At 42.0% G+C, this 11,338-nt stretch overlaps 1 protein-coding gene across 1 annotated transcript in view; it reads right to left on the bottom strand.

Moving 5' to 3' along the window:
* Nucleotides 1-10,600, bottom strand: part of zbtb10 (zinc finger and BTB domain containing 10) — a 22,348-nt gene extending 11,748 nt beyond the window's left edge. Inside the window, exons 1-3 of the mRNA XM_037692972.1 lie at nt 9,699-10,600; nt 1,779-2,811; nt 1,161-1,186 (exon numbers count right to left, since the gene is read on the bottom strand). Of these exons, the coding sequence (XP_037548900.1) occupies nt 1,161-1,186; nt 1,779-2,811; nt 9,699-10,349 (1,710 nt within the window). The 5' untranslated portion in view covers nt 10,350-10,600. The remainder of the gene's footprint in view (nt 1-1,160; nt 1,187-1,778; nt 2,812-9,698) is intronic.
* Between the last annotated feature and the right edge of the window lie 738 nt (nt 10,601-11,338).

Consider the following 11,338-nt stretch of genomic DNA (forward strand, 5'->3'; position numbering starts at 1 on the left):
TTAGATCCTTATATACTGTTTCTTTTTATACTTTATATTTTTGCTATTTTTGGGTGTAACTGGGCCCTTGAACACAATTTCGTTCCACCTCGTGTACTACACACGTGATGCAAATGACAAAGAACCATTAACCTTCAAGATCAGTACTGATGAAAAGTCCTCTGAAAAATTACAAAAAAGTACTACAGTACAATCACTTTTACTTGGTTATAAAACAAAAACAAAAGTAGCAACTTAAAAAGGTATAATAGATGCAACAAAGTGGGTGAGGCACGAAAAAGAAAAGCTGCCACCACTTTGTTCATAGTACAACTACTTTTGATAAAACAAATGTCTGTAAAATACATCACAAAATGCCCTAAAATAAAATTCTCATGGTTATTTATATTACGGCACTCCTTTTGCAACATTTCTGCGATCCTTTTAGCATCTGTGTGCCAAAGATGTTTGGCAGGACAGATCAACATAAAATGTTTGTACAGATAGTTCTTCTTCTGTGACCCTTCTCTGACCCTCACTATTGTTAATCTTTATGTTACTGGGGCTTATGTACTAGAGGCTACTTAAAGATTCAAAGCAAGTAAAACTGAATGCCCTGCAAAGGCATCGCGTCTGCTGTGTTTAAACAAAAATTTTCGTACACATTGTTAAAGATTTACAAATCAGCCACAACATTTTGACCACTCAATGACTTAAAAAAAAAAAAAAGATTATCTTGTTAGTGGCAGAAAGTGAACGTTCTGTCCTTGAAGTGGCAAACCTGAGGTTGGAGGGGATTTGACAAAGGATAATAACTACATAATAATCAGTAACTACACTTCGTATAGGATGTTCTTGATCTACAAACAAACAAGAACAACTGATGGACAATTGGACCCAAGGGTGACGCTTGTCATACAATACAACTGAAGCGTTATTGTTACTGGTTGTTTTAAACACTTAGTATAATTTTTATTAGAAAGGTGTCAAGACACAAAATATATCATGTTTGTCGTGTATGAAGCTGTAAAGCCACAGACCCTTTGTGAGATCCCATGTCCAACATCAAGACACTATAAATGGACGCACGAGCATCAGAACTTAACCACAGACTTAACAAAAAGATGCTGTAAAAAATATCTTTCCTACTTTGGATGACCAGGATTGAGTAGTTCTCTTACTTGTAAAAGACAAGAACCAGGAGAAACTAAGCAAAAAAAAAAAAAAAAGATCCAAGAACAGCATGGAACTTTTTTTTTGTAATCTTCGGCTGAGAAACTTAGGATTCTGTCCTTTTTGAATGTTACTTTAAGACGTATAAAACCCTAAACTTTGCTGGTGACCAAGTACACCTCTCTATGGAAACAACATTCCCTGATGACTGTGTCATCAACAAAAATGGTTCAACAATAGTTTGAGGAACACAAACAGCACAAGGTGTTTACTTGGCCTCCATGTTCTCCGATCTCAATCCAATTAGCCATCTTGTACAGGACAAACAAATCCCGTCCGCAGAGCCCCCTTGTAACTTACAGGACTGAGAGAATCTCTGCTATTGACAACTTAGTGCCAGACGCCACACAAAACCTTAGCAGGTCTAGTGGAGCCCTGGTTTGATGTAGAAGTGCTGTTTGGGTGGCAAAAACGTGAACTTACTCATGATGATATGACATGTCTTAACAGAGTATGTGATGCGTTTTGTCCATTAGTCACCAAGAGGAATAAGAAATTGCTGAAGTCATTCTAAGATTGACTATAAATAAAGTAAAGTGTGTTCTAAATGCAAACGTGTGACTTACCAGCATTTTCTGAGAGGGAAGAGAAGTCCTCTCTGGGGTAGGAGGCTGACGGTTGGATGAACATGCCTTCATCAAATCCTTCCTCTGGCTCAGGCTGGAAGTTGTAGACAAAACGTCTTGTGGTGGTCTGCTTTTTCCTCCGTCCACTTCCGCCCGCAGCATCGGGTGCCTCTCGCTTTATCGCTGCTGGCGCTGAAGCCGTGCCCCCTGTTGTTGGCTCGTTCCAGACGAAGACCTGCGCCTGGCCACTTGCCGTCCGGGTTTCATTGGTCTCGGCTGAATCGGATGAAGTGTCGTTGTGGTGGGTCCAGCTACCAGAGGCTCCAGGGGGCATCAGGGCACAGCCCTCACCCCCAACCACAGTCACCTCTATGTCATTAGTCTCTTCCTTTACCCTGCCATTAATGTCATCCTCTTCCATTGCATCTTTTCCTTGGTTGCTGCTTGCCTTGATAGACAGTTTTGACAGGATGCTCGTGGCCCAGAAGTTGCTCGGTTTTCGGTCCAGCCCCCTCTGTCCCTCTTTAGCCACCATTTGCCTCTTGTTGTAATCCACCACCACCGACTCTGGAGCCTCTTGCTTAATGCTGATATTAAGGGCATCCTTTATAAAAGCTCTGCACGAGTGAACCACCTCTGTCATTTGGAGGTAACTAGCAACAGTCATCACCTCAATGGCATTTTGGCTTGTGAGCAGCAAATTTCCAGAGTAGAGAAAGTCAAGGATAACCGAGAAGCCCTGCACGGCGGCGACATCCAGGTGTGTGACAGTGGCTTGGTCCTGGGCCTCGCTCTTGGTCAAACAGTAGAGGGTTTTGAAGTAGCGGCTGCCTGCCACCAGGATGTTCTTGTGGGCGCGGAACACCTGGCCTGAGACAACTATGTTCACGTCACAGAGGATTCCACTTTTACGCTGTTTGTCCAACTCTTGTAGAAGCTGGTAACAGTAGGAGTTCTCATGGGGCTTGTTGCGGTAATCTTCCTCTGAGCAGTTAGTGGAGGGGCTGGTGTTCTCCGAGGGCCTCACAGTCTCCTTTTGGTAGAAGGAGAGGAAAAAAAAAAAACATTACTGGAGAAAATGTCCAAGTGTTTTGCAAAAGCATACACAAATAAGTTCTCTTCATCTGTACTTTTGTCTACACAAAACACACACATCCCCTTGACTCCTTGTACACTAGTGCACCTGCCTAAGAGGTGAAACGGGTTTGACAGGCTTGTTAGGAGGGAGGTCAGAATGAGGCAATGAAAGGCATACGACTTTAAGGCTTGGTAGTTAAACAGCCATAATCAAACAGTTTCCTCGATCAATCTTTAACCTCACAACTACAGATAAAAAAGGCAATGAAATGTATTATTATGCTGTTATCTATTCTAAAAGTTAGTTCATACTTTGTCATTATGTCTCAACTAGGTACACTTCGTTCAGTGAATAATTTGGTACTTTTCCCCAAATACCTTTTTGCTATAGCAGGAAACGTTCAAACTTGCTACATCGAATACGATAAAATTAAAGAGTAGAGCTGTAGTGATAGGAAGGCGCACCGGTTATCTTTTACTCAGCTGTTGGTGATTAGTGATACGTCTGACTGAAACCAAACAGTTTAATTCTGTGTAAGCTGCATTGCAAAAACCAAGTAGCAAATATGTGGAAACTTTAAAAGCTTTTAAAATATTTCAAAGCAACAAAACATCACTGTTTTTTTATAGCAAAGAAAAAAAAATGTTTACTTGTTTTTATGACATGCTCCTTTAGATTATTAGCAACATTTGCTGAATGTAAAACGGGACATAAATAGGAATGGAGGAGGACTGAGGAGTGTTGGAACAAAAACACAACCTGCCTGTTGCATGGGAGGAGAACTGGCACAGGCATTGAACTACCCTGTACCACAGCCCACTCACCAGGGTATTCACACAGCAGGGAGGGGGAGGGCAAAGGACCAGCATGATATGGAGCACAAGAGAAGGGAGTGCACATGCATGCATATGCTTACTAAATGCACAGTGTCGTTATAACCCACACAGGTTGAGTCGAGGTAAATCTATACATGCTTAAATAATGTACATTATTATTAAAAAAAAATTTCTATATAGCACAAATAAATGTAGATATATTTCATTGTTTGTCCCACATAATACACACAAGCAGGGCTAACATCTCTGGCACATTTTCGAATTGCGCAGCAGATGTTCTAATCCAGAATAATTCACATTGCTCGAGCCCTGCATTTCTGCACCCACCCACAACCTCCACCGTGCACACACAAGTACACACACGCTGAGAAAATCACGCTCCCCCCCCCCCCCACACACACACACACAGCTGGGGTTTTCATCCTGAGTAATTCAGATTAAATCCATTTCTCAGAGGTCCCCACCCACCACCCCTACTCCCTCCACACTGCAGCTCTTGTCCAGGGCAGCCCAGGCACAGAGGGCCGTATAGGGGAGGAGGGCGCTTATCATCCGCTGCCACAGCTGGAGGGGGAGAGATGGAGAGAGATGGGATGGAGTAAAATGAGAGGCAGACAGAGGGAGATATGGTGCAAGGGAGGGAGGGGGAACATGGCTTTGTAGGCAGCAAAAAAAGGATGAAAAGATTAAATAAAACAGAGTTGCTTTTCTGAGCTTTGATGGAGAAATCCTTGAAACGAGAATAGAAGCAGTAACAATTAACAGAATCAATTAACACAATGCAAATGATCAGAGAACAACGAGAAAACAAGGCAGAGATAAAAAAATAAAAAAAAGTGGAGCGAGGAGAGACAGAAAGTGAGCGTGATAGCGAAGGAGTTGTTGGGTCACCCCGTTTTAGTATTCACAATTCACAATAGCTCATGTTCTCCCTGAGGCTTATTGTCCACTCACTGTGGGCTTTTTGTAAAAAGGCCTGGCACTCACTCTCTTATTACACAGCAGCTCCCACTCACGAGCACAGAAAGAAGCCATGGTGCATGTGGGTGAGGCTAAGAGGCTGAGCGGAGAGGGTGAAAAATTATTCCATGATATACACATCAAAGCCTCTGGAGGGATATGCTCATCCTGTTGAGTACTATACTGGAATATATTGGTGTGGTAAAAGGGCAGGAAGGCGACTTGTATATGTGCTCAGGTTATATCGTCAGTGCTTACACCATTTAGGTTGCTTTACTTTCATTTATTTTAGCCATTTTGGACACCGTTTAGCAATATAGATTAGAAAAACTGTAAATAGGCTTCCTCTGGGGAAATGTATACAATATATTTTTTAAGTTGAGACAAGTCACCCCACATCCAGATACCACAAACACGTATAGCTCTATCCCAGGTGAAATTCTAGGTATGCCACTAAGAGTCAGGCTTGGCCAGCTTGGTGTGGATAAGATGTTTCATACTGGCTTCATCAGCAGCATCATTCCTTCTCCTGATGTGCCACGTATGAGCTGAGAGCTTAGAGGACCAGCAGATCAAGCCTGCACAGCAGATGCTGGAGGTAAAACCTGCCTGAGCCAAGAGAAAATGTGGGGACAATATCAGCCTACCCCAGTAGCTACGTGGCTAAGTTCTTATTTCTGCCAGAGATGAAAAAAGTGGGCAAAGTAAAGAGAAATCCTTTGATCCGGGTAAAAAATATATAAAAAAAAAAATACAGCTTCAAAATGAAAAGCAAGCTGCCAGTGGCTGGATTCAATAAATCTAGGCAGCTATGAATTAATGCTCAGTATCACACTGAATACAGTGAAAACTATACTTGAACTTACAGAAAAGAAACTTTGTCTACAAAATACACCACAAACCCAAACAAACCACAAAGCCCGAAGGCCATCAGATGCATGACAAACATTTAGACACACCTCTTGCAGATCATGTGATACAACTACTGTCTGTGTGCAACATAAAAAAATCACTGGAGCCAGTTTTGTTTACCTTTAAAGCACACAAGCGCCTACATCCCCTCAGTCGTACCCCCACACACTATTCAACCATCCACCCATCCAGTCCTATGACCAACCCAACCCTGAGGCCATCTCCACTAGTTCTTTGCCAAATACTCCTGTATCCTTCACTTTGCCAGCTCACCCCTCCTCACAAAACCCGTCTGTCCCCCGGACACTAGAACAATCTCGCAGTGTGCATTTGGCCTAAGGTGTGGGAGGGCTGCACTCTGTCTCCCTGCTTCCAAACAATGCCGCAGATCTCGGGGGGTGTCACAAGTAGGGTCCTCAATGAGAGGAATTCTCCCTCTGGCTCAACACCACCCATTCCCTTGACCTGTGCCCCCCAATAAACATCCCATCTATCTGCCAGGCACCAGGCTGCAGTGGGTGTGCCCCCTTCCCCATTTGGGGAGTCTGAGTAATCTTGAATGTTTGTCAAATCTAAAATTAAAAGGTGAAAATGACCTAATGATGGCAATTCTGTCCAAACTTCCTTTCTGAGAATCGAATGTAGAGATCTTATCTTACACCGCATTAAGACCAAACGGAGAAAGATCAAGTTTGTTCGGTGCATTAAATTTGTTAGCATACATTTTCTGACTTCAATCCAAGATCTTTGTCCTCGACTGGCAATAATGCATGATGTTGGGTTTTGATGGTAGACATTTAAGAGATGAAAATTGAACAAAAAAAAGATATGAAAGCACAAGAGTGGTTAAATAATGAAGAAGTCCAGCTGTGAAGAACTGAAACCAGTTTCATGTGACAACTCGATGTACGTTTGACCGTTAAAGGAGCAAATGCAAGTAACATGGTAGAAAAGTTTCAGTTATCGTTTCTATAGTTCGCCGTGATGAGAGACTACTCTGAGGGCACCAGTGTGGCTTTGACGCATACTCTGTGTAAGATTTCTAAGAAAGAAACAAGGTCATAGTAGCCTTCCTGAGCCTAACCCATCAAGACAATCATTTCTGAGGTACAAATAAAATTTGTTCATCCTACATATGTTATCTTAATAAAAACAATGATCTACTTTCCCTCACAATAATAACCTTTCACCATTGAGCATTGTAGGGAGCAATCAGAGCACAAGACAGCATGGATGGAATTAAGGACAACGGGCCCCTTCTCCAAGGTTACCCACATTTATTACAGCTGCCTGGGTGTACTGAGGATAATTGAATTAGCTTTAACAAATGCAGCAGAGGCCTGACTAACATCAGGAATGGATGACTAGAACAAGACGTTGCTTTATAATACTATAATTTCCTTTAATGTTCTGCTTCACAATGCAGACAAGCTCAGAGAGCGCTTATATTAACAGTATTATACATCGAGACAAGTTGTGAAAAATGCTGTAAAGACATATTTTCCTACACTTGACAGGCGGAAATAGCTCAAAACACCTCTTAATATAGTGTCTGGGGTCCTTGTTACTAGGGAAAAGACAGACCAAGCCTCTAATCCACTCCTCTTGCTCTCCTTACCAATTAGAGATGCGTACAAGTCAGTGGGTGACTTTAAGTAATTCTGATTAGTGATTGCGTGTACAAAGGAAGGAACTAAATGTAGGAGTGAAATCCTCTTCGCCCACACAGAGTAAAATGGTACCCCGCTCCTAATTCTCCTGACAGCTTGGACCATTGTCAGAACACAGGGAAAGATGCAGTCATGTATTAGAAACAGAAAATTGGTGATTTCTGCAGCAAACAGCATGTCCAAGTCAGCCCGACTTGTTTTTATGAGGTCACTGAAAAAGCGAAGTACCCTCAATAGAATTAAACCAATAAAAAGAACTCATGCATATCAACAAAACCATCCTTCAATTACAAAACAAGCTTCAGCCGGTGCATTTAGCAGGGACCAATATGATTTTATACCTCTTTAAGGCTTAGGATAACCAGATTATTGTAACATGGCAATATAAAAAAGGGTCACGTTTAGCGTCCAAGTATAAAATATACAAAAAATAATTTCGGAACCAACAAATCTGTGAATAACAAAGACAATCAGGCGATGCAGCGTCCTTCTATTATTGACATCTATTTTGCTCATTCGAACCCATTCAAAGGTCGCCTCTGGGCGGGCAAGCAAGCTGTCAGGCTCGAGGTAACATGATTTACTCTGCTCTTCTTGTTCGGCCTTGCAAGTGACACCATCTATGGATTTTGGGGGGTCATTCTAGCACAATGCCTCTAATTTAGCTCCCTAAAGGGAGGAGGAGGAGGTGGCTGTGGAGGAAGCAATGCACCAGAGGTCACTCGTGACTGCAAGGCAGCAGAGTTGCACGAGAGGCGGGGGGTTGGGAAGGGGTGCGGTTCCCCAAAGGCTGTCAGGTCAAACCTTTGCTATCGTGTAACCTCTAACAGGCAGGCAATCAAGAATGCTGCTGATACAACTGCACTGTATTCAACAGCAGCAATGTGATTATTTTAATTGCAGTGTGACAAGCCTACACTCAAAAATGCAACTTGAACTTTAAAATATGTGAAACAAGTAAATCACATAAATATGGCTTTTGTTTATAGATATTATGCTTGTGCACTTTAAAATACTTGGATTTGGTTAAAATCCTTTGCAGAGATGATTCAAATTTTTTTTTTTAGCAAGAGCAGAACTTGATTCTTTTTTATTGCGTGGGTCAAAATGATCTAAATAGAAAATGTATATATAAATATTGTCAGATTTATTTAAATCCACACTGTAGGAGGTAGATATAAATAGGTTAAAAAATGTGTTGTATGAACAAATACTGTATGACACTTGTGTCATCTTGTTAAGTTAAAAGAACCTAGTCAAGTTATATTATTAAGTACAAGAGATGTACTTAACAAGAATTGAATAAAAAAAATTCAGCCTTGCGAGTTAAAGGTACAGACAATATTTTTTTCATATCAAAGGTTAATGTGTCCTTGAATAAAAGAACTTGTAAGGACAACTTGTGAACGTCGGCCAACAAATACAAGCATTTGTTTATCTACAGAACCAGCCAAATTGATAGTAAACAGGTCAACAACAGCGACGTCCATGAAAGAGCTATTCAAGATTTAGAAATATGACCATTTTAATATATCACTATGTATTTACATAGAGGTTTGTAATAATGTACGCAAATAAAACTGCTTTGTTTACACTGAGTGTGGACCTGCATTATAGAATTGCACATCTGGAAAACCACTGGAGTGCTCACATTCAAACTTCACCATTGGATAAAGTTCAGGATAACCTGTTGTATGTTTGATCGCATAGTTTACCTTTCAGCAACAAAAAAAAAAAAACAGTAATAAAAAGGAGTTGAATCATTTTTGAAACAACATAAACGCTTAATTCTGAAATAAATCCTAATATGTATGGAAACACATTTTACATTCTTATTTATCTTGATATTTTTAAAGTGTTCAAACATGCAACAATAAAAAATATCTCCTAAACCTGAACTCAGTGGGTTTATGTTGTACAATCATGTTCCTATTCGAGTATGTCAGTTGATTCTATGGTTTTTATGCTGCTTGTATGTGTTAGTGTACAGCCCTTTGGCCAACGGTGTTGTTTTTAAAGTGCTTTTTAATAAAGTTGTATTATTTTGTATGTTTTAACGTGTAGCTAGCAGGTGTACAGAAGCAGGTGTGTACATGTAACTTGGCATAATTAAAGCAGCGCTTATAATTCAAACTTCTAATGTGATCAGAAAGAGTTGTGTCACCCTAGCTATGAAAGAGGAACAGTTTATTCTCCACTTTCGTCATTATCCATCCACCTCTGGCTAGCAACGCCTCAAGCTGTTAGCTAGGCTAGCGCAGGTTAGCATGCTGAAGCTAACTAATTAGCCCGGGGAAGGGGGGGATTGTGAAGCTTAACTAAAAGCCTATTTTCGCGTTAGTCGTGCTGCAGAAGCTTCATAAAACGCCACCAGAGCCGACGGATCGAGCAGGTGACGTCATAATAAAGTTGCCCGACAGGTATTTCACGTTACGTGGAGAAGTAAAAGGAAAGCTAACGTTACCTGTTTGGTGGGGTCATTTCTGCCGTGCTCAGAAGACAGGTGATGTCTCAGCAGCAAGGCCCGCTTGTAGTTTCGGCTGCCTTTCACGAGCTCGTCGCTGTTTTTAGTGGCAATGTTGTGACACCACGAACAAGACATGAGTCCCGTCTCTTGGCAAAATTTCAGCCACGGAAACTCTTGCAGCCACGAAGCGTGGAATAGCGAGTGTTTCAGGAGCTGCGTCTGCGGTCTCATCTCTACCCCAGATTTCCTGGAGCCCGTCTCGCCGCCCCTCGCAGCGCTCCGAGACCCCTGGCCGTCTTCGTTGCTGCTGCTGTTGTTTGGATCGTTCCCCTCCCCGATCCCGTCGTCTCCTTCGCCGTCCCCGGCTGCCCAGCTTCCCCCTTCCGGGTCCTCTTCTTCCTCCGCGTCGGGCTCCGTGCTGTCGCTGACAGACCCTGCGCCCTCCACTCTCTTCTGCGACGGTCCTTTCGCTCCTAGATCCCGGTCCTCCTCCTGATCCGGCCTATTATTCCCATTAAAATGTCGGTCTTGACAGGCCGGGGCCTCCCAGCTGTTACAGTTCCCCCCTCCGATGCCGCTGGAGCCCGTTAACCCAGCGAATCCACCTCCTCGGAAAGCCAGCGACCTGCGGTTTCTCTCACCGGACATGTTTTTTTCTCCTTCGTCTTAAAACGTATATATTACAATCTTCACTTTCTCAACAGTGTCTCCCTTTCGACTTAGAAATAATTTATTTACAAGCGATGAATTGTCCCGAAAGAGATCGACCGCCGTCGTTTCTTTCCTCCGCTCGGCCCTCCCGGTGAGAGTATGAAGGTTATGCGGAAATAAATAACGCTTTTAAACGCATAATGAATTTCAGGGTTCTCGGTGCGTCCGCGCAGGCCCCGCAGAGGTCGAATGGCAACGACTTTCTTTCCCACAATGCACCTCGAACAGAGAGGGGGGGCGGGGGCTTTGGGGGGAGTGGGTGGAAGGGTGGGGGTGCTGCTGATCAGCTCGGGGTCTTTTGTGTTTCAAGACTGCACCCATTTTCCGCATGCTTTTCATCTTTTTCCACTGTTTCCTGTCCATAAATGTAGACTTGTGTTCCCCTCTTTAGTCCTGGTGCTTAACATTATGACCAGAGCAGTCACGTGACATCACCACACGGGAACACTGTGTGTCAGTTTGAGAACTGGGTTCATACTTGAGTTATTCTTATTCTGCTTCTTATCATCATCATCATTATTATTATCATTATGTTTTTACCATTCATAATATATTACGAAAATAAATGCAGCAGCAGTATACGTGCTTGTATATACATGTCAGTGCATATGTAACAGAGTACTATATTTAATGTAAGCTGTTTTAATAATAAGAATTGGTATATTATTGATCAGTAAATGTAAATACAAGTTTTGCTTCAACCTACTGCTTTTCATGCAGACTGCTTGGTAATTTGGCCAAAATGAATATATATGTTTGGCATTGTTTGGGGGTTTATGTTTGTATCTATCTATCTTATTTATTTATTTATTTATTTATTTATTTATTTATTTTTGCTGTACAGCACTTTGGTTGGCCTTGTTGCCTTTTTAAATGATTGATAGATAGATAGATAGATAGATAGATAGATAGATAGATAGATAGAT

The sequence above is a fragment of the Nematolebias whitei genome, chromosome 19, assembly GCF_014905685.2.
Source record: "Nematolebias whitei isolate Nwh7 chromosome 19, NemWhi1, whole genome shotgun sequence".
NCBI classification, from domain to species: Eukaryota; Metazoa; Chordata; class Actinopteri; order Cyprinodontiformes; family Rivulidae; genus Nematolebias; species Nematolebias whitei.